This window comes from Lactuca serriola, chromosome 6, assembly GCF_051521515.1.
Source record: "Lactuca serriola cultivar US96UC23 chromosome 6, Lser_US96UC23_V15, whole genome shotgun sequence".
Taxonomy (NCBI): Eukaryota; Viridiplantae; Streptophyta; class Magnoliopsida; order Asterales; family Asteraceae; genus Lactuca; species Lactuca serriola.
The window spans coordinates 180,953,758-180,978,335 of record NC_136413.1 but is presented as its reverse complement, the minus strand read 5'-3'; the positions used below and the strand labels follow the sequence as shown (position 1 = coordinate 180,978,335).

The window sequence follows — 24,578 nt, the reverse complement described above, 5'->3', positions numbered from 1 at the left end:
CCTTCAAGACTAATTTACATTTTTAGTCCCTAAGTATAGCTGGTTCTTTCAATTGTGTCCCAAAAATTTCCTCTTGCAATTTTAGTCTTTATTTGAGGTTATTGCAACTTTTTTTTTTCTTTTATTGTAATCACTGTTCCAAGTAATATGACTATATTTTTGGAAATAAAATTACCCAAAAAAAAAAGAAGAAAAAACCTATACTATAGATTGAAAAATAGCCATTTCACTAGAATAGGACAAACACGTTTCAAAAATCTGAAATAAGAACCAAAATTGCAAGAGAGCTTTTTGGGAACACAATTGCAAAAATCAGCTACACTCACGAACCAAAAATGTAGTTTACTCTAAAAACAATATTTGTAATGTGCACATGATTATAGAAGGGCTAAATGAAAGTAGATAAAAAAAAAGTATATTGTTATTTCTTGTATATTCAATCCAATATAAATGATGCATAGAATACATAAACGTAAGCAAATTACTATAACTAATGTAATTCTTCACCATCAAGCCATTTAAGTTGAGGCAACAATTTAACCAAAAACAAAACAAACCTTTCATCATCAACAATCACATTCCCCACAACATCCAATTGCATCAAATTCAAACCTCCAAAAATCGAATACGCTTCCCAAAAATTGACCAATTTGGCATCATCACCATTAGCAAATTCTTCAAAACCTGGATCATATGAAAGTGTATGTGACATGGGAGATGAGCATAAATATCGTCTTGTGTCTACAGTGTGTGCACCAATCTCATTGTGGGAGACATTTAAGACTTTAAGTGACTTCAAGAATCTCAAAGGCTCTAAAGCTGTGAAACTTGTGAGTTTATTGTGACTAAGGTTTAAGCACGAGAGAAGCTGCAAAGCCTCCAATCCTGTCAACAAATAGCAATGTACTTTCAATTTGGTTGTTTTCTTTCTAAAGTTTAATGCAAATAAATGTATATACATTGCTATTTCTTGCATTTAGCCCAACTTATGTTTTACCTTCAATAGAGTGAAGTTGATTGTGGCTAAGATCAAGACTTTGCACCCACAATAACCTCTCAAAAGACCCGATTCGTGACAATGATAAAGAATTCAATCTTAAACATATAGAAGCAGTGATATTCAAAGAACTTGACTCTTTATATTGCCAGCAGTATTTCAGTAAAGATTCCATGCAAGAAGTCATCTGCAATAATATCATTCAAAGCTCTTATAATAGAGTCCACACATGTATAAACAGAACCAAAGAAGATATGATATGTGAAGAAAAAATTACCTGTTTTAACAACACCAAGTTGTGTTCATTCTTGTAATATTGGTAATGTGGAGGGTCTAATTTCATTAATTCAGAATATAGTTCCAAAACTTCCTCTACATGAGTGATTGAAGTGCCAGTTGACATCATGGCATCATGTGCCATTAACAATCTCGCAAGTGTAAGCTTCCCAATTTTACTATTAAATATTAAAAAAAAAACAAATTAAAAATAATACACGCATTAAGCTTAGTAAGGAAAAGGACAAACATACCACTCTGCCCAAGTCAATAATTCTCGATATTGAGCTATTTCACTAGCTATCATCTCCAGCTTCCATTTTGAAGATGTGGGATGCTCATCATCACTTTTTGTCACCTCAAAATATGATTTTAACAATTGGATACTCTTCAAACTTGTGTCAATTGTACAAAAAGATTCATCTGTGAACGTTATCTTCCCAAAACTCTGTTTTTCATCAAGGCATACAGAAACCCTAAATGAAAAAGACCAGGGCTGGCTACAAGGGACCCCCGATAAAGAAGTTATCCCTTGAGAATCTTCTGACCTAATTTTCACTTCATAAGTCTTTGATGAGTTAAGTTCTTGATGGGGAATACTCAGATGTGTCACCCAAGCTTGACCACATCCAAACTTATTTGTTGAAAGTGGACTCCAAGTAATATCTTTAGATACATCAGACTCAGTTTCAACACTAACTGTATGTGAGTTTAAGCCTTTAACAGTTTCGTTGAAATAAAGAACAACAGGAAAAGTCACTTTATTAGCTACTGGTAGATTGATATCAGAACCACAAGGAGGCCAAGAGGAAATCATAATAGGCATGTCAACTTTAACAGTCTGATCAAGAAGCCAGAGATGATAAAACCATCCACTTTGATCATCTGGATCAGTAAAGACAGCATTTCTTACAAACTCATACTCTTCTGTTAGAAAGATCTCTTTTGGAAAATACCCTTCAACCTTTTTCTCCAGCAGATGAGTTAAGAGTACACTACAGATGAAAATGCCATCATGTATTCATGTCCCTTGATAAAATGTAAGTGCACTAAATGTATACAGATGCTTACATATAAAAAAAATTCAAACATACCTACGATTATGCCAAGCAGAATAATTACTGAAGTTATCATTTATCATATCTGTTGTAAATTGTAGCTCCTTTTCATCTGATATGTTCTTCAACCCTGCTATGAATCTGATAAAGGTATAACAGATCAGGTCCATTTGGATTACATAATACCCTGATTAACTATGTCAGCAAATAGAGGTCTTTCACCTCCTGTAATTCCATGCATGAAAATTGCGGGTGTCTTGCTTCTGGAACAGATTTAGAAGCTTTAGTTCCCGCTCTGTTGAAGAATTCCCCTTGCTTACCACCCATTTCCTGTGATCCCAAGCTCCATAAGACTTGAAATTCTTCCTCAGGGCATTCTCTACCTGTAATATACAGTTAAAATACTATCATGTTCAAGCAAGAACAGTTTTATATCTTTCCACAAGGTAATGCGCATTAATTTCTAGGTTAAACATGTGTCGTTTGATCACAAAGTTAGTGAACTCTTTTCTTGGAACCTAGTATTAAGGTTATGTAATAGGAAGTGTAAGGAGACATTTAAATTAGAGCAAGATAAGAACTTACAACTCGCAGTTCTTCATCAATAATCGATTTGATGTGATCCGAATCTGCCTTTTCGACCTCTGATTGACTACTAATATTATGCTCAAACGCCAGTTTTCGATAATTCCAAGCGGTCATAAACTCCGGATTAATCTCGAGAAGCTTAGCATTGAGTTCTAGGGCTTCTTTCGTGTAACTAATTTTACGAAACCCAGTATATAAACACAGATCAAACGATGCCTTTGTATACAAAAAAAAGAAAAATACTAAAAATATGGAGATTTGAGATAGAATTTGTACATGTTGTTGTGATGATTTTGGAGAAACTGAGTTTGAAGGGATCGAATCTTTGCAGCCTTGAGAGCTGATGCATTTTCGTCTACTGGTGTTGCAGATTTCCTCGGTCTTCCGTGCATGTTTCTCGCCGAGAGAGAGAAAGATAGACGGCGTCCGATGTCGAGAGAGCCCAATTTAGACCGTCTAGACCAATTATATAAACCAACAGGTTCAGTCCCTGGTTTCCAGCTTTATCACTTTTTGGACACTAAACAATGTTGTTTCTTAATGGGTTAATGACTTAGGAGGGTAATTAGGTTTACAGTTTGTCCGCATTAGGTTACTAAGGTTTTTTTTTGTGCGTGTTAGGTCACTAAGATTGTTATTACCGTTTAAAAATAGTTTTTTTTTACTGGTTTCTTCATGTTTAGCTTAGTTGGCAGCTTACACGTCCGATGACATGCCTATAACCACCCCATCGCCTCCACCTCAAAAAATGTCTCGTATTTCTTGTGCCCTAAATTGAAGAGTTGAAGAAAAACAGAAAAAGATGTCGCAAGCCTCCATCGGCTCCACCTCAAACAACCGAATCATGTGCTACTGTGGGCTCCCGAGTCGGATTCGAGTCTCCACGACACCACAAAATCCGGGGAAAAGGTTCAGAACGTGCCCTAATTCGTTGGTAATGGCCAATTTTGAAGATTGAAGCTTTTCACTCTTTAAATCTCTGTTATAAGTGTGTAAGTTATGGCATTTATCCTAAAGCTTTGTTCTTTTTCATTTTTTTTATAGAGAGCAAGGAGAAAGTGTGGATTTTGGGAATGGGTTGTTGAAGATCCGGTCACAGAGGAGCTTTTGGGTCTTAGTCATGAGCTGAATGAAATGAAGAAGAAGATGAAATGGCATAAAGTAGCTTTAATTGTCTTGTTTTTATTGTACTTTGTTAAGTTATATTGAATGGAATTATGATGCAGTAGACATCTTTTGAATATAAAGGGTACCCATAATTTTGTTATTTTGATTGTAAGGGTACCTATAATGTAATGAAATCATATGTATCAATGCAAATGAAGCTTTTGGTAATGAAATATGTAATTGTAATGTTAATATGGTGTAATGAAATCTAAAATGCTATTATAGTGAACAACCAATGTCAGTAATTATAATGAACAACCAAATTGAAGGCAAAGTACATCTGTAAAGTGTATGGTTCAACAACCAAGAATCAGTTCAAAGATTTAAAGCAGAAAATATATTAAAGGGTAATATTGTCAACAAACAAAAAACCCTTAAAAAGGTGTCCCATTCAGCATCAAAAGAGCATCAAAGGTTAGATAGTTTTGTCCCTTAGCCTAGTACAACATTACATTTAATATCAAAAGATTCGACCATCACATGCTTACCTAACACTTACACCCCACATGCATACATAAGAAAACAAAAGAGTTCAACATCAAACCTACAATCAAGTCAAATCTACAGGTTTCTCTGAACTACAACCACTACCATCCTTGAGCACCACTTTTTTCCTCACAAACAGTTTGGTGATTCTTTCTGAAGCTTTCCTCTTTCTCAATTGAATTGCACTTTGAACTAGTCTTGTAGAAGTGGATCTTGGTCTTGGAGTTGCAGGAGTGGATCTTGGAGTTGCAGAAGTGGATCCTGGAGTTGGAATTGGAGCTGGAGTGGAAGATCCAGGATTACCTGTTGTTGGAATTCTTTTTGTTGGGCACCCATTTTTTTATGCCCACTAACATAGCATATTGAACACCTTTGCACTTGCTTTGCTCTTGATACTGTGTATGCTTGATATCTCCCTTTCTGTTGCACTTTTCCTCCTCTTAGTAGATGGCCTACCAGGTAGCCTTCTACTCTTTAGGGGTAAAGGCTTGGTGTACTCACTTTGTGTCCGTAAAGAGCTATCATTCAAAGGATGAATAATGTATGCATAGTAGGTGAGATAAGTTGCCTTATTGTAACAACTAGCTACATATTCCTTTGAGTTTAAGTTCATGGATGAAATTGCAGCCACTCCATGTACGCAGGGTATTCAGTCAACTGCCATCTCTTGCATCCACTAGTCCTTCTGATCAGGTCAATTGCATACCTGTTATTACATAATACCACCTGAAACTGTTGATACCCACAAGGGTACACATCCCATAATCTGTACATAAACATTAAACAGGTAAGAACACATGAACACATGTATAAACATTAACAAGTAAATACAAACATTCTTACCTTTTTTTCTCCTTCAAATGTACTATTTTCTTCCTAATGCTTGGGCATATAGTTAAATCCCAAGACTCCCCTTACTCATATGATGGTAAAACCTTTACATCACATAAACCCTTATATCCTCCAATATTGCTATTATTGGTTTATGTCCAGCCTCAACTATTTCAGCATTAAAACTCTATGAAATTCCATTTTCCACAACATCACAAAATACTCCTTCTTGAAAAGCCCTGCAATAACATTTAGGGTCCCTCTCCATGAGATAATCAAATGCCCCCCCTGTCTAATTCCTTGATCTCTTGCATAGCAGCTTCATGTCTCTGTTTTGTGGTAGCCTTCACAGCTCTCCAAAATGACTTGATAAAATGCTCACCTTTGAACTTGGAGTTAAAGTTGGCTAGTATGTGCCTAGCACATAATCCGTGCTCAGCATGAGGAACCCTTTCCTTGATAGCTTCAATTAAACCCTGTACAATTTACAGTATTAAGTAATAATTAAACTATAAAGTTAAGAGTAAACATGTAACACCCGAAATCAGAAAGGCCAAGAAAGGAAAGAAAACCCTAAGTCAAAGGGTTAACTCGTCGAGTCTAGGGAGGAACTCGATGAGTCGGAGCGGGATCCGGGGGATCGATTAAGTAACCGACTCGGCGATTCGGCAAAGAGGAGTCAGCGAGTCCGGTCTGAAGAGGGAAACCCTAAATCCGGGGCTTTGTGCACTATTTAAGCATCTCATTCTCTCCCTTAGGGTTCCTTATAGCCTCTCTTATCCAGAATACGAAACCTAAGCCTCCATTTTAGCACATTCAAGATTTCTTGCCTTTTTGGGTGATTTGAAGGAAGAAGGAGGAAGGGGACCTTTGGTGAGTCAAGAATTGGCTTTAAATCCAGAGTTGGTGTGACTTTTCAGATCCCTTGAGGTAATAAGTTGACCTTATTACATTTAGATCTATCTTATGGTTGAGATTTGGGCATTTTTGGTTATGGAGGAGGTTTATTTCGAGTTTGGAGTAGATCTGAGGTTGCTACCTCAGATCTAGGCTATTAAGGATCCAGAAAGCCATAAATTTTATGCCAATAAGTTGTGGGTGAAGCCCCTTTGTCTAAAACCCAAGCCCTAGTGTGTTTTGGGCTTATATCTTCTTGGTATCACGTAAAGTTTGCAACTTTACGAGAGGGATAACTTGTAGAAGGGAAGATCTATGGATTGGAGCCCCTGCATGGCTTGAAAAGCCTCTGAATGTATTGAGAACTGGAGATACTCGGGGAGTCACATGAGTGTACTCGGCGAGTTGTATGAATATGTGCATGAACTCGGCGAGTTGGAAGAACAACTCGGCGAGTTTGTTGAAGATTGCCTTGGACTCGGCGAGTCTGTTCTTGGACTCTGCGAGTCTGGTCATGGAACCCTAACCTTTTCTGGTTAAGTCGAGAATCAGTGAGTCGAGGGACGACTTGGTGAGTTGAGCAGGATGGAAATCAAAGATTCTTGGACTCGACGAGTCAGCAGGTTGACTCGGCGAGTAGAGTCAGTTAGGAAGTTTCACTTTGACTAAGGACTTTGAATTTGACCAAGAGTTGGCCAGTTGACTTCTAGGGGTATTTTGGTAATTATTGGTATTTATTTGAGTTCAATTATTTGGTGATGACCAGTGGAGGAGTTCGTGTCGGTGGTTGGAGCAGCGTGATCTTGTTTCTTCAGCCGACAGTTGCAGGTGAGTCTTCTCACCATACCAATGGGTCTAAGGCACCAAGGCCGACCCATCTTATGTTGTGTGATATGATATTTAGCTTTATGCTATGTGGTATGCTGGTAATTATGTGATATGTTAGTTGTCTTTGTGATACTTTCATGGAAGACCATGTGGGGTAGCCCATGGTAGTCCTAGGTAAAGACCATGTGGGGTAGCCCATGACACAATGGTATAAGACCCTGGGGGTAGCCACGGCATCCTTACAGGTTTATGTACGTGTTATGTGTAGATATTTATGTGATGCATGATATGCTTTTTGGTTATATATGGTATTTTCATGGAAGACCTCGGGGGAAGCCCGTGGCAATGGATGTAAGACCATGTGGGGTAGCCCATGGCAATCCTAGGTAAAGACCATGTGGGGTAGCCCATGGCATTGGATGTAAGACCATGTGAGGGAGCCCATGGCAGTCATAGGTAAAGACCATACGGGGTAGCCCATGGCACTGTTACATGTTTATGTATGCAGGGATTATGTGATATATGGTAGCTTTTATAGCTAACAGTATATATGATATGTGTGTAGCTTTTATAGCTAACAGGATATGTGATATGTGGGTTGTGTGAATGGTATGCACTGGGAAACTCACTAAGCTTCGTGCTTACAGGTTTTGTTTATGGTTTCAGGTATTATCGTTTTGGAAAGGAAGAGCTCGGGTTGATCGCAGTGCACACACCTATGATTTCCGCAATGAATGATTTTCGGATAAACTATGATAAACGATTTGATTGACTATGATTTGATTGTTTGAATTAAATGGTATCAATGTTTTAGTTATATTAAAAATGAAATTTTTACCCCTGATTTTTGGGCTGTTACAAAACACGAGTAGTACCTTGTGTCCATCTGATATAAGAGTAAGCTCATTTCTATTGCCTTTGTCAATATCATGTATGAGTAGATCGAGAAACCATTTCCAAGTTTCTTTGTTCTTAACAGTTACAACAGCCCAATCTAGGGGGAACATGTTGTTATTGGCATCCCTACCCATGACAGCTAAGAGTTCACCCTTGCAAATTCCTTTGAGAAAGCATACATCAATCCCAATGATTTGTCTACATCATTCTACCCAACCATCTCTTACACCTTTACAACATACATACAACCGTTTGAACATTAGACTTCCATCAAAGGTATGGTCAACTTCCATATTCACAGTTGATCCTGGATTAGCTCTTTTGATTTCTATGCCATAGTCCCACAACCTACTGTAATGCTCTTTTAGAGTGCCTTCTATCTCGGCCAATGCAAACTTTTTTTGCATTTCTACATTATCCAATGCTAACTATGATGTTGTATGTGCTTGAGATTTGAGCTTTCATCTTCTTCAAACTAAGCTTGGGGTTTTCCAAAAGTACATTGAAATATTGTTTCCTAATCCATTTGTAAGTCACTAACCCTATTTTAAAAACTCTACCATAGTTATGACTTGATTTAAGTGACTTAATCTGAAAAGTCCTTTCCTCTTGCATCCAAGAAGCCCACAACCGAAAAGGACATGTAGGTTCTTTATCTTTACAACACTTCACTAGAAGTCTGTTTTTATCATTCTTTTCATACCACAAATCATAACCATGCTTAACATCATAGTTGGTAAGACATTGTTTAGGTTCAGCAGGATTGGTGAATTTTATACCTAACATAGGAGCCATTTCATCTCATTGTTGCTCGTAATTGTGCATAGGGTATACAGGTGGTAGTTGCTCAACTTTAGACTCTTTTTCCTCTTAGACATTTGGGCAAAGTTTGTTCAAAAACCTTTATTTCTTCTGAATAGTTGATGTTGTCGTTTTCATCAAAAAATCCTCATCATCCACCTCGTGTTCCCAACACTCTTTATCTAGTAACATTGAATCAATATCTTCATTTGCGTTGGAGTTGGTATCATCTTCAACTTCAGGCTCTTCCATTTCAATCCACTCAAATAGGGGTTCATGCACATGGTCCACATAAACAGTTACTTTCTTTTTCTCATGAAGGCACTCAAGAAATTCTTGGTAATCACATTCGTTCTGCAATGTGGCCAATCCTTGACACAATGTTTGGCCATCTGGAAAATAGTATACATCTTTGCACATTCCTCTATTAATCACTTTGAGGTGAGCAATGAATTCAACATACCCCTTCTCCCTTAAATCGGCGTACATTATCTCATTTTTATCTGGATCAAAATAGATAAATGATTTGTTGATGAACATCCTGTTGTACTGGACTTCAACGACCGGTGTATCATCTTCAACCATCTGATTGTGGATTGATTGAAGTAAGAACAGTGGGTGGGGACGATCGAGTGAGAGTGAAGAGAAAGTGATTGGAGATTCGTCTTGCCCTAATTAAAGGAGACGAAATATACATTAAATGCCACCTAATAATCCACGTAATGGCCTAATAACCATGTAACACCCGTATATAGCATGTATTCACTTTGTAACCGGTTAAACGAGTAAAAAACTATTTTTAAACGGTAATAACAATCTAGTGACCTAATGCGCACAAAAAAAACCTTAGTGACCTAATGCGGACAAATTGTAAACCTAATTACCCTCCTAAGTCATTAACCCTTTCTTAATTTGTTGATTAAACTTTCTTGATTTTTCTTGTTTGGGTAGAGACAAGAATCACTTCAAAAAATAAGTATATAAACTAAATGTGAGTCCTGCCAATTGCTTTGATTATTTGAGTTTGTCAAGCCTAGTATATCTTGGGTTCGATAAATTAACAAGTCAAAATGTTTGGAGCACACAAAGATAAAGATATACATGTATATTCGAGCCATGTGGTACTTTTTGTGTTAGTTCATTATATATACATATTAATTGTGGGAATGCTTATGAAGAGTAACCTCGAGCTAGTTGGTTACCGTTCATTGGCTGGTCAAAGATGGTGGTGGCGGATTGATATTTATGGCTCTTTTTTGCTGGTCAATGGTTGGTATGACTAACGTGGCTTTTTGATGTTCTTTTAGGATGATTAGTGTATTCACCTCCTCCTCTCTTAATAGTTGATCTCCACCTAGCTGTCTCCACCACTTCTCACCCGGTAGATGTTTGTTGTGATAAAAAATCCCCGCACCATCTAAAATTCATCTTCCGTTCGTCTACAACACCTCTTCTACATTCCATGATACCCACCTCCATCACTAACGTCCTCCCGTTCCGCCCCTCTTCCAATGACACCCACCTCCACCGCCATCACCCCCCTTGGTAAGTTTCTCTTTTGATTATCCCCCAACGACCATCATGCCTATTCACACCTAAATCGGAAAACCACAACAACAAACCACCGTTATCGTTTGTTGCCCACCATATCCTCTATCATGTCGATCTTCAATCACTACTTAAACAGACCCATCATAACTTTTATGAAGCCCATAAAAGTATTTAAAAAAAAATCTGAAACTAAAAGAAAAACCCTAATCGCCTTGTGCTTCTATGTTCACTACACTAAAACTTTTATGTCGCCGTTGTGCTTGCTGATGGAGTCAGACTCTCGTTTATTGCATTCTCGACATCTTGGAATCTCGAAGGTCTTCCCATATGGAGCTATCACAATCTTGATGTATGTACTCATACTTACTCCACTCTCATCAACTCATTGTCGTTATGGCTCTTTGCATCTCAATATATTTATTTGATTTAAATTGCAATTTGTGATATTATGATATTATTTCCATCTCTCTAAACTGCTTTTTAGGGTAAATGTGTTGCGAATTATAATATATAGACTAAAAAGATGAGAATATAAGAAGACCTTTCTACGATAAAAAGTCAGATTTTTTTTCTTTTTATTGTCTCGGGTATTGTGATGTGGTGACACTCAAAGTATTTTTTTCCTCCTATTCAAATTTTATATAATTTTGTTTATTTTATATTATTTTCATTATATATATATATATATATATATATATATATATATATATATATATATATATATATATAAACCTACATGACTTCAAATTTGATATGCATTTGACTTTTATGTATTGCCAATTAATTTTGAACTAATTTTAAAAGTTTATTGACATATTTATTAATATTTTGTAATAAAGGTTGTCAAGTAGTTAAGATTTTAAAAAAAAATGCAATTGATCGTTTTGAAAATGACAAGTTTGATAGAATGTTTTATTATGTAAATGGAGGTAAGATATGATACTTTGTTGTTTTCTTATTGTGATGGCTGGAGTTGAAATAATACTTACAAAGATATAAATTTAGTTATAAAGATGTCAAAATCAATCTTATGTATCATTTGGATGTGCCTCACTTCTTATATCTCCGACCCTTTAGTTTTAATGTATGTATTGTGCTCCTCCTAGTCTAGGGTATTGTGATGTGGCGATATTCCAAGTGATTTTTCCCCTATTCAAATTTTATATCATTTTGTTTATTTTATATTGTTTTCATTATATATATATATATATATATATATATATATATATATATATATATATATATATACACTTATTTATTAACCTATGTGACTTCTAGGTGGATTTGCATTTGACTTTTATGTATTGCAAATTAATTTTGAACTAATTTTAAAAGTATATTGACATTTTTATTAATATTTAGTAATAAAGGCTGTCAATAACTCAAGATTATAAAAAAAATATATAGGAACTTCACCAATTTCTACATCTTCAATACCTTTTTGTGATTCTTCAGAAACCTGTGATCGATTGTTGTTGACAACTAGAGCAAATTCGTCTATGAATGGAACCTCGATGGTTGTGACGATTACTGGATCGGAGGGACTGTTTTTTCCCTCAACCGGCTAGGTGGAAGTTATATATGAATAGTCTTGAGACAAGGAAGGTCGAGAGTCTTCGGTGTGTTGTAATTATGCAGAGGGTGAGAGTAATATTTCAGATCGTCTCGCCATCTCTGGAGTATCATAGTTAACTTCAATGATGTTGAGTGGTCCGAACTGAATATGAATGTCATTCTCCATGGTAAATTTTATTTCATTGAGAGGAGCAGTATTCCGGACATTGAAATCATCAAATTTCACATCAAAACTTTCTTCTATTATTCTTGTTCTTTGGATCAGAACTTTGTATGCCACTTTGTTTGGAGAAGAACTTAATGATAAAGATATTATGGCACAAAATTTAAGTTAATCTCGTGGATCTTTTCAAAGCTCAACAATAAAAGATAGTCAAAATTACGAAGGGAACATAACAACAATATACATCATTAAATATAAGCATGTTAAATGGATACTTGTTGAATAATTACTTGGTTTACAGCCAAACATAAGTTATTAAGTGATGAACACCTAAGTGTGAACAATGAGATATGAAAGGTAATGAGAATTGTATTTTAATATGATAAGGTTACAAGAAGAATGGAATCAGAAACACATTAAAACATTTACAAAGCTAGCTATTTATAGGAAGAAATAGTATGAGTCTCTAAATAAGATATTATAAAAACAATCCTGATCTACACGACCATGTTTCCCACGATTGGGACCAGCAAAACCAACCTAACACACAACGTCAGAATAGGTGGCCATTACTTTTCTGACACTGCGGTATCCACAATAAGACAAAATCTTTCTACTCTTCGCGTCTCCTTATCTCCGATCTTCAAGTCTTCAGTCAAGACTATGCAATCAACTCTTCGCTATCACTTCTCTTTAAGAACTCTTACTCAAAACAAGTCTTCACTTCCAGATACACTCCATAGCTGCTGATGGTCACTTCCATGTATTAACATAACCAATACATAGCAACTTCATTAACTCTATCCCATTTCTTAGCCTTTGCCTCAATGTTTTTAGGATCAAGACATGAGCCGTCGACAAGGAAAAATTTATTGCTTGTCCATAGGGACAGTTTAGGAACACTATCCTAATATTTGTAATTAGTAGTACCTAGTAGTATAAACTAATTATAACAAGACTACTTAAGTCATTATAGATCAAGAAAGTATCTAACTTCTTGTATGTTTCCTTTAACTTAGAACAAAGCTTAAACACATATTTAGATATCACCAGCTAATTAGAAGAAAAAACCTAATAACCAAGACATAACATTTGCATCAACTCTATCATATATCCCTAGCCTTTGTCTCATCATTTTTGGGCTTAAGACATGAGCCATCGATAAAGCCATGTTTATTACCTGTCTAAGGGCCAATTAGAGGCATTATCCCAATATTTGTAATTAGCAGTACTTATTAGTATAAAACTAATGATAAAACACTACGTAACTCATTACACTGAAGAATAAGAGGTCATAAAGGTTAATCATGCCATGATCAATATTCTTTATAACAACACTGGATTCACCACTAGTTATATGAGAAAAACCACTAATCAGCAAAGCAGTTGATAATAGAGAGCAAGAATACAAAACAAATAGTTTATCACGCGATTAGGCAACAAAAAAATGATATTAATAGGTTAACATAATGTACACAAGTAACAAAGATACTATAAAAAAAATTAATTATGAAATTCTTAATGTCACTTCTCACACGATAACAACTCTACCATGTTTCCTAACCATTCAAAGTCTGATATAAGACTTGAGTTAAAGTTACTAAGGAAGCAAAAAAAGAATGATAATTGATGATCCAATTATAATAGAAAACTAACCATAATTTGTCACACATAAGGTCTTGGGTAATAGGCTAATGACATTGACATGACCACATACATGCCTACGAAGTGTTGTAAAAGCCCCTAGGCATTTCTAGGTTGGTTGAATAACGAGTAGTGAGTACTCGGCCTAGACGAGAGTACTGAGATTGGACGATTATAAAGAAATTAGTTTTGGAAAATTTATATGTAACAAATATTATACGTTGATTAAAATTTATAACAAAACACAAAAAGGTTTAATAAATAACTAAATGTATGATATATATATATATATATATATATATATATATATATATATATATATATATATATTAAATTAATTAACTAACAATTATAGTTGTTTATTAAAAAAAGTCAAAAAATCCCAAATTTGACCGATTTTTTTCCGAGTTTAACCGATTTGCTATGATTTTGACATGAGTTTTGCCGATTTTGATTTTGACCGATTTCCTGAAAAAGCCCCTCAATACATATTTGATTCTGGGTATTCGGTTGAGTAGGTCGTGCTTAACTTGTTATGGATAAAAGAAGACAAAAAATATCATAGTGCATTCACAAGACCTAGCCTTAGGGAAAAAACATAAACAAAAAAACGTTTGAGATTTAAGAAGGATATACCTAAACATACATCGAGTGCATGACAAGAAATGTCATCGTGAACATCACCAATAGAGACTTCAAATATAAAAATAATACATGAAGAACAATAACAAGATTTAACTAAAGGGCTAGAGATCAACTAACAACATGGTTCAAAAGAATACCCCATATTAACACACTATAATTTCAAAGTTAGGAGATAAAAATTAGAGTTTCTTATCAATATATCCACTACATATAAAACACATTAGATCACTTAAGTTGATAGTAACACGGAAAAACTGTAAACACGAATCCTTAAAAGATATATCGAGATCTACGAACAAATAAAACAAGCTTAAGGTTTTCTCGATCGAAAAATTGGTGTTTTAAAAAAACGAATTATTTGATGTAATTAATTTAAGAACCAAATAAAAATCAATGTTGAGATAGAATTGTACATGTTTAAAATAAGGTTAGGATTTCAAGAACAAAGAAAACTTGATTATGGATTTTCAATTAAAAACCACAAATAACACAAAAACTCGATCCATAATCGATTTTTATGCTTTAATACCATATTTGTTTGATAAAATTAAATCTAAGAATGCCTAAAGATTTAAAACATAATACATTTTAGAAAATATTAATTTTAAAAAAACAACTAATAAACTTTTATACATCAACATTAAAGATAACACAAACAATATAAACTCAACCACAAGAATAACAAAATTATATAACTCGATCATATAGAGCTAAAACACTTTAAAACCTTAAGACAACATTCTCTCTCTCTCATTACGAAAATTAGACGCTCATACATTATGCATCTTCCTTTATACGACTACAACTGATATTTTTACCCAGTAATAATTTTTCATTTATTATGACTTTAGTTCCCCGACTTAAAAGCCTTTACAACTTTAGTTCAACAGCTACGATCCACGACATTTGTCAAACATCAATCCACATCAACAATGCATCCCACAACAAAACTATAAAATAAAACGAACTCATTCTGATGTTGAGATTGAAAATAAGAACAATATTTTCGATATATCTCCACTATTTGAACTTTAATACTTGTAGCTTGTGAACATCTTTTTCTATCATGCTTTCTTTCAGTGTAAGTGGGACTCGAGCACAAAGAAAGCAAAACGAAAAACTTATGGGTGAAGGTGTGGTTGGGAGGGGTTGAGAGAGAGATACGACATACAATACTAATAATATAAAAACTAATTACTTTTTTGTTAAATCCGAAACAAAATAAAAACATAAAAACTAAAATCAAAACAATTGCCAAGTACAAAATTATAAAATAAAAAATAAAAATCAGACTAGGCTACAATCTTTGACAACTACATAAACAAATTTATAATTTAATGTTGTATCTATTTAGAAGATATAGGTAGATATACCAAATATCTATATGGTTTCATTTGTGAATTGTTGGTAACACCTTTTTGATGAATTAAGTTAGTAAGTTACCATCGTAACTAGAAGAATATGTTACTAGGAAACTTTCACGTACTCTGGATATTTTTGAAGAATCTTTCCTAATAAATAAAGATATTTTTGTCAAATGTCACATTCTTATTTATTTTATCACATATTATTTTGTGGTTATTTTAAATTAATTTTTATTCCACATGTCATTTTATGGTTTTTTCATTTTTTTAAATTGTAGATAGTATTTATATTCAATAATAGGGAAAGGTTATATGGAAAATAAAGAATTAGGGCAACACATGTTGGAACCAATAAAAGCATGACAACACATCACTTTGGAATAACTACATAAATAACTTCCATAGTACGTTGCTTATGAATAAAGAAATGGACACGTGTCACTTGATCATTGGTTCCAACATATGTTGCCCTAATTAATCATTTTCCATTGAACCTAAACCTTCAATAATAAATACATATCAATTTCATTAATAAACTTTCCTTCTAATTTTGAAATTACCAAACTAAAGATTCATTAATTTTCTTTATTTATTTATCTAAATTATTTGTTCAAATTTAAAAAAGAAAAAAAAAACACTTTAATTTTTATAATTCAATATTTTCTCACTTGTTTATAAATTCATACTTTTCAAATGTTTAGAATTTTGTATTTTTTTTTAAATAAATATATGTAATACATAGGTCTCACACCTAGTTTATAATTAAAGTCCGTATATGTTATTTTTTGGATTTTAAGATGTTATATAACAATATTAATGTTACCATAATAATTGGTATTCAACACACACACACACACACACACACATATATATATATATATATATATATATATATATTATTACTAAGTGTGAGCCCTATGTATTACATGAGTTTATTTAAAAGACAAATTAAATATGAAATTCTAAACATTTGAAGTTTGAATTTATAAAAAAATAAGAAAAATATTGAATTATTAAAATTAAAGTGGTTTTTTTTCTTTTAAATTTAAACAAATAATTTAGTTAAATAAACAAAGAAAACTAATGAAAAATTAATTTAGTAAATTTGAAATTAGAAGAAAAGTCCATTAATGAAATTAATATGCATTTATTATTATATTTTAAATAATATATGTAATTTAATAAAATAGAAAAAATCATAAAATGACATATGAAAAAAAATAAAATGAAAATAATAAGAAAAAGACATATGGCATAATTCATTAAAAGAGGACAAATGACAAAATTATTTTCAGGATATATAATAATACCTCTATCAACGACCAGTTTCACTATCGACATGAAAATGGAAGAACTAATATCCAAAAGTTGAATTTAAAACCTTATTTGTATATAATCACATCATCGTTATATATTAACTTAATCAAACACAAACAATCGTGACATAAAAACGAAAGATGATAATGTATTTATTCACGTTTACGAATTTTAAACCTCATCACGTGAAATCCATTAAAATGGAGAAAAGTGACATGCACAACCTTGTTTATTAATGCCACGTTTTCTAGTTAATTCTTATTTACAAATAATAATATACTTGAATCAATATCGTTATGTCAATTATATTATTTATGTATATTTATTATGAGAAGCTATGTTATAAATAAGAAGTTTCTGGACAGAAAAAAAATTAATTAATACAGTAATAAGCAAAATTAGGTGTTAGTTTAGGTGTAGATTATCCTTCTTAATAAATGAAGGTTCTTTTTGCCACATGTCTTCTTCTTGACATTTTCTAGAATTTTTTAATTTTCTATTTTCTACTTGTCATTTTATTGTAATTTTCATTTTATTAAATTAAAATTCCACATTTAATATATAAGGTAATATATATGTAAGGTATTTATTAGAAATAATTTATATATGTAATGTATTCAATGTATTAAAGTCTCATTAATTTTAATAATTTAAATTTTTTCTCATTTTTCTTATAAATTCAAACTTCTTAAATTGTTAAAATTTCATTTTTTTTTTAAAATAAACTTATGTAATACATAGGTCTCACACCTAGTATATTTGTATTTGCCGGTTCAAAAAAAATAATAAGCAAAATTATATTTTAAGTAATTAAGTGAATTATTTAACCATTACGGAGTATTTCTTAAGATATATTTTAAAAAATATATATTAACCGAAAATAATTTAATTAAGAAATAATAAATATATCGTAGAAAACCTTTTTATCTTTTTTTTTTTTTGGATTTGGAAACTTCCTCCTATAAAATTGCTACGTACATAGTTTACTTTGAAAGCACCATAACACAATCATGGAGGCAAAACTCTCCAACATCCGTCTATCCACGGTGGTTCCTGGTGAAGTAACGGCGGCAAACACCATTCGCCGTTGCACAAACGCCGATTTAGCCATGAAATTCCACTACATAAAAGGAGTATATTTCTTCACGAAAGAAGCTGCCAATGGTCTAATCATTTTCGAACTGAAAACAGCCATGTCGTACCTTCTAAGCCTGTACTCCACGGTGGCCGGCCGGATCCGACGGCGGCTGGAAAACAACCGGCCGTTCATCAAGTGTAACGACAGTGGGATTAGGGTGGTGGAGGCGGAGAGTAACACCACCGTTGATGAATGGGTTGAGATGAAATGCGATGCGAGTGAACTCGCTTATAGTGGTCATGTACTTGGCCCTGACCTTGAATTCTCTCCTCTTGTTTCTATTCAGGTAAATTATTATTTTTTTTCACATGAATTTAATTATTTTAAAAGTTTTAGAAGAAAAAAAGAGGTTAAACAAGTTGGATAATGGATCAAATCGAGCTTGTATAATAACAAATTCGGTATATGATGATTTTCACCATGAAATTTGTTTTTAATTTATCGAGTTAGTTTACTTATTACCCTAATTTTATGTTTGGTAGTGGAATTTAAATCAAGAATCAAGAATAAAATAATATAATGAATTAGATCATTACAAAGCAATGGATTATCATCACATTCCATTATGTATAAAAAAAATAAGCTATTGGATAAAGATAGACATGTTATTTTACAAATATAAATTTTAACCATTAAATAACTTATGTATAAACATAATCGATAATTCGTTTACCAAAACCAAAACAAAAATGCGATGAAATTTAAAACATAAACAAAAAAAGTTGTATTTATTTTTAGAAAAAAAGATTTGAATTTTGAATATTAAGAAAATGTCAATTAATGTTATTTAAAGTTATATAAATACGAATAAATTTGTAAATATGAATATATCATTCTATTTCACACCCATGTAATAGTGAGACAAAATCACCCATCCCTAAAAATACATGGAACATACTGGATCTTCTTTTTTAATGCATATATAAAATATAAACCATAACATCATTCATGTATCTACTGTCTGTATATATATTTCACATAAATTCATAAATTTGCATTTGTTGCACGTTAATAACCTAAGCACTTCATTCATGGATTTAATTATAATTTGTATTATAGTTTCGTTAAAAACAATAACAGCTCTAAATATATCATATTCATGTAAGAATCCATCATTCAAATCACAGATTAAAACAAATTTAGCATAGGTCGGCTTTGTCATAAAGTCAACTATGAACTTAAAAGATTCGACTTAGACAGTTAGACGTATGTGCTGTCATCTTAATTAAGCCACACATGCTAAGCTATAGTCTTTCATTTCGAGATTTGTTATTAGACATTTTGCATGCATTAAGTAATATTTAATGGAAGAATTCAATAATACAACTTAACTGTATAGTCAAATATTATGAGATCATTTAATAATGTTTACAGGTACATAAATGAACTCTATTCACAGACATTCTCACATTTTTTTAAGACCGTGTAGGCTACACGTGTACTCATTATATTAATCCTTTTGTACTCATTATATTAATCCTTTTGTACATCTTTCGTCTTAAAGGAGATTTGAACCCTCAATCTTTGGCTAAGAGACAACTATCCGTCAACTCATAATACCACTACGCCACACACACACACACAAACATATATATATATATATATATATATATATATATATATGTGTGTGTGTGTGTGTGTGTGTGTTTTAAACCTGCATAACCATTTTCCCAAAAACACGATAATAACCTGAATTCTCCTAATTAGAAAAAGCTTTTTTCCATTCTATGCTCGCCATTTTTTTTTTTTTTTGCATTGATACCCCTCAAAAGAAGTCCCTGTTGATCATCGCATACTCTTCAAGGTATTAACTACCTTGATGGGGACTTTGTAAAGAGATAAAGAAAGATACATTCCTAAGATGACCAAAACAACTTTACATATAGCAAGCCTTCCTCCAAAAGAGACAAAAGCTCTCCAATAAGTAAAGGGAAGGGAACCTTCTTTGCAATTAATTTTATTACTAATTTCCGACCTCGAGACACCCATTCCATTCAATTTACTCTTAAGAAAGTTAACGGTTAATCCATTATACATGAGATTAAGGGCATTATCCAAAGACCATCCATTAAGAAAGTTTACATTGTTCGCCAATTGAAGCTAAGACAATTTACATGGGAGCCGAACACCATGAAACATAATATCTTTGAATAATTTGATTTGAGAGATTGTATTCATTTTGAACTCATTGATGTGATTTCAACTTGTTTCTCTGACCAATTCTTCCAATTTGAACAACAACAACAACAATACAATCTCATTAGAATAAGATAAGAATAGTTAAGATATAGGAAACCTCTACTCAAGAGCAGAGACTCTTCCGTAAATAACCTTTACGAATTTGATGTGTTTCCAGTTTAACTAGTTTTTCTTGTTTTACCTAGGAATGTGCAAAATTCGGTTGGGAACCCTAAAACCTATAATTTGGTTCAAATTTGGTATATTCATTTTCTTTTTTTAACAACAAAATGGTATATTTTTTGTTAGAATTATAGGGACAAAATATCAATATGACTTGGATAATTTGTTGTATCGTAATTACAACATTTTCCAAAATGTGTAATTTGACTCTATTTCTGGGTTACACGAATTCAAACTATGGGATAATCCAAGAAATCGAAACAAATTTTAGGACTAATCTAATTCACAAAAATAAAATATCTTGTTTGTTTCATGTTATGAAGAGATAATATCTTGCAAAATCATAATACAATTCTTGTGTCTTCTACAACGCCAATTCTTCAACATATAGGTAAAAGATAGCGGTTTTGAGTGAAACAACACGTCTACAAGGAATTGATGTCACCCTTGGATTTTGGCGGAAAAATAACGGTAGGATCCTTGGACCCTACTAGGGGCGTTGCCCTTAGATCCCACAAGGGGTGATGTCCCCTTGGAACCACACTAGGGAAGTTGCCCCATACCCTCGTGCTCCCGCGTTCTCGTTAGCTATCAAAGTGTGCATTCAACACCTACAATCTTGGAATATAGCTAAAGGGAACTCAACTTGTCTCGAATGAAATCCTGACTACATTTGATGACATTAAAATCACCAACATTTATTATAATATAGAAAAAATAGATATTGGTTTCTTTTCAACCAAATTTTTTTACATTAATGAAATGAAATCATTTAAATAGGTAATTAGACTTGGAAAATTAACCTAAAACAAGTCGAAATTTCACATGTAAATTGTGATTAGATATTATGACTAAGTCAAAGTGAACCACATGATTTTTTTTCACATGTAATATGTGATTATATATTCTCATTTGTTCTGTTAAAAATAAAGTATGGCCCATACCAAACAATATAGGGTTTAGGGTTTATAAATGGGTTAGAATTACCGACTCTAGTTTAATTATGAGATATGAATCATTCTACCATCATTAGTTATCTTAAGGTATTTTGACCGGATAATAAATATATTTTTTTCTATTTCTTTTCCTAAATGGTAATTCTTTAGCTAAAAAAATCCCCAACATTTTCCATTTTGAGATGATTGGCATCCAAACTTCTTATTTTGTATATAATTATAAGGTTTGATACATATAGAGATGCGTATAACCTATATTACTTTTATCAATTTATGTAATATATTTTTTAATCATGTAATGCAAAAAAGTTTTATAAAAATGTGAGAAAACAAAGTGTAGTTTGTTTTATTAAATACCTAAAAAGTATGTATGTTCAACACATTGATCAATGATGGAAATACATTGCATTTATTTATAATAAACCTTTAACTATATTTAAAGATAGAAATACATATATAAAGTTGAACTTAATACACAACTTTATATGTTTTCAGTTCACGAGGTTCAAATGTGGAGGAATCTCAGTTGGATTAAGTTGGTCTCACATCCTTGGAGATGCATTATTCGCTTCAACCTTCATGAACTTGTGGTCTAAGGTCATTAAAGGAGAAACCTTATCTCAAATTCCCATCACTATAAACACAAACAATACAAAAATACCGGTTCAAGAAAAAACATATGCTTTTAGAGGTGTTGATCTTGCTGAAAACCTTTGGTGCAATGCTAACAATACCAAAATGGTTACATTTTCCCTTCATATTTCATCAAAAATTGTTGACAGGATAACTTCAAATGCCAATGCCAAGCCTTTCGAAGCACTTAGTGCCATCATATGGAAGTCATTAGCTAAGATAAGAGAGCAACTTGATCCCAAGATTGTGACCTTTTGCACATATGGTTCTCCAAAGAATGAAATTAAAGCTCAAAGGAATGGCCATTTTGTGAGTAGGGTTGTTGTTGATTTTACGGTCTCGGAGGCTAAGGTTACAGATTTAGCACAAATGATCACTAATACGACACTAAATGATAGTGTATTGATTGAAGACTTTGTGGATGGAGAAAATAAGAGTTCTGATGTTACATTTTATGGGGAAACTTTGACATTTGTGAATATACAAGGGGCTAATTTGTATGGATTTGAACTAAAAGGGCACAAACCGGTTTTTGTAAACTATATGATGGCAGGGAGTGGGGATGAAGGAGTCATATTAGTTCTTCAAGGTCCAGAAAACTGCAGCGGAGTATTAGTGACGATGACATTACCAAGAGATGAGGTTATAAGTTTAAAGAATGAACTTCAAAATGAATGGTATATCATATGACTAAATGTCAATGACAAAGCATAGTTTGAGCATTCCAGTTTGATACACAAGCAGAAACACGAGTGGATATGGTTTTTTATTTATTCCTTTTCGGGTTTCGTTAGCAATCTGTACGGAAAGAAAAACATGCACTGGTATAAGAGTTCAAAATTATGTAATAGCCAAAGTTATGCCAGACAATTAAAAAATATATAACAATTATATATGAAAATAAATATATTTCAGGTGATTAACCAGGGTCAGTCCTTTGATTTTGAGGACCCTGTGCGGAAAAAAAGAGGCCCCTAAAATTAAATTATATATATATATATATATATATATATATATATATATATAATTCTATTAATATAAATTAAGATAGTTTAGGATGAGATAAAAGAAGAGAAATAGAGAAGAAGAAAAGGAAAAAGAAAAAAAATAGAAACTGATTAATTTGAAAATGAAAATGTGGTTGCTAAGAATTGAACCTTGGTCTTTTACAATAAACTTAGAAAAGCGGAGTCAATAACCATGCAAACTACAAACTTGTTTTGCTTACTTTTGCATCAAATAGTAATATATAAAGGACTTAACAAAAAAAAAAACAAAGACGTGAGAGGATTCGAAGCTTGGTCATCTTAAAGATGGTGTAGGGCATGCGCCTTACCAGCGAAACTAAAGATCGTATTTTAAAAGTTTAACGTAATGTATTGTATATTAATAAATTAAAAATATAATTTGGCTAAAATTCGGGCCCTACTTTTTTCGGGGCCCTGTGCAGTTGCACAGGTTGCACACCCATAGGGTCGGGCCCATGATTAACTTTCACGTAGATATCAAAATAATTTGATGATTCATGTCCAATTAAAGAAGAGGTTTGTCAGCATGTTGTTTATGATCATTGGTAACATATAAAAACTTGTAATTTTTGTAAAGATTAGAAAATAGTAACATAATACATATGTCCAAATAAACCCTTAAGATACAATAAGAATGCAAATTACACTTTATGTTAACTCAACTAGATTTTCTCATGTATCATCAATTTTTCGAATATAGTATTGTCAACAAGAGTTAAAGTTCCCCCAAATAGACTTGAATGTCCCAATTCGGATACATATGTCCTCTACTTGTCCTACTTAGATCTACTACATTTTTATATATTGTGAATTGATCAACACACACACACACACACACACACATATATATATATATATATATATATATATATATATAATGTTTTTAGCTACATGAGGTGTATAGAGTGTTGAATATGCTCTGAAACCTTAATTATGTATGGAAATATGTTGACAAATATGTAACCATTTTGGAAGTGTTTTGTTAGATTGTGTTGCATCACATGATATTTTCTTTTATGCAACATTTTACTTACTGATATTGCATTTTATTACTTTTATGTAAGGGAAGAAAATATAATATATTGTGTAGTTATGTGTTTGGTTATCAAGTTAGCTATCTCGTATAAATGTTCCTTTTTTTGGGATTTTGTAATATGATTAAGACTCTTTCTAAGGTTCTATATCAAGCTATTGGATGTCATATTTTTATTCATTCCATTACATGTTTTTCTCCTCTCTCCCTTGGTGATTTTCAACTACGTAACATTCTCCTTTATTGCTGAGCTTCATTAATATATTAAGTTGTTCCTTGTGGTTTCCCCTACATGGGTTTCCACATATATTTGTGTTTTATTTTTCTTCTTGTTGTGTTCATCA

The 24,578-nt window shown here is 32.7% G+C and overlaps 2 protein-coding genes across 2 annotated transcripts; one reads left to right on the top strand and one right to left on the bottom strand.

The window, feature by feature from the left end:
* Positions 1-399: 399 nt before the first annotated feature.
* On the bottom strand, positions 400-3,367 carry RGTA1 (RAB geranylgeranyl transferase alpha subunit 1). The gene is made up of 8 exons (XM_079005340.1): positions 3,196-3,367; positions 2,917-3,091; positions 2,554-2,714; positions 2,368-2,472; positions 1,528-2,268; positions 1,275-1,452; positions 998-1,184; positions 400-885 (listed from the first exon to the last, which is right to left on the bottom strand). The coding sequence occupies exons 1-8, from the start codon at positions 3,309-3,311 to the stop codon at positions 491-493; spliced, it is 2,058 nt and encodes a 685-aa protein (XP_078861466.1). The 5' UTR covers positions 3,312-3,367; the 3' UTR covers positions 400-490.
* A 14,711-nt stretch (positions 3,368-18,078) lies between these two features.
* Positions 18,079-23,078, top strand: LOC145057486 (protein ECERIFERUM 26-like). Its single transcript, XM_079005339.1, has 2 exons — positions 18,079-18,509; positions 22,036-23,078. Exons 1-2 carry the CDS (start codon positions 18,096-18,098, stop codon positions 22,861-22,863), a joined length of 1,242 nt encoding a protein of 413 aa, XP_078861465.1. The 5' UTR covers positions 18,079-18,095; the 3' UTR covers positions 22,864-23,078.
* Positions 23,079-24,578: the final 1,500 nt, after the last annotated feature.

Coding starts and splice junctions, on each gene's coding strand:
- RGTA1 (XM_079005340.1), bottom strand. CDS start 3,311: ATGCACGGAAGACCGAGGAAATCTGCAACACCAGTAGACGAAAATGCA. Junction 3,092..3,195: donor CAAAATCATCACAACAACAT/GTACAAATTCTA, acceptor TCGTAAAATTAG/TTACACGAAAGAAGCCCTAG. Junction 2,269..2,367: donor TCTGCTTGGCATAATCGTAG/GTATGTTTGAAT, acceptor TTTCATCTGTAG/TGTACTCTTAACTCATCTGC.
- LOC145057486 (XM_079005339.1), top strand. CDS start 18,096: ATGGAGGCAAAACTCTCCAACATCCGTCTATCCACGGTGGTTCCTGGT. Junction 18,510..22,035: donor CTCCTCTTGTTTCTATTCAG/GTAAATTATTAT, acceptor ATATGTTTTCAG/TTCACGAGGTTCAAATGTGG.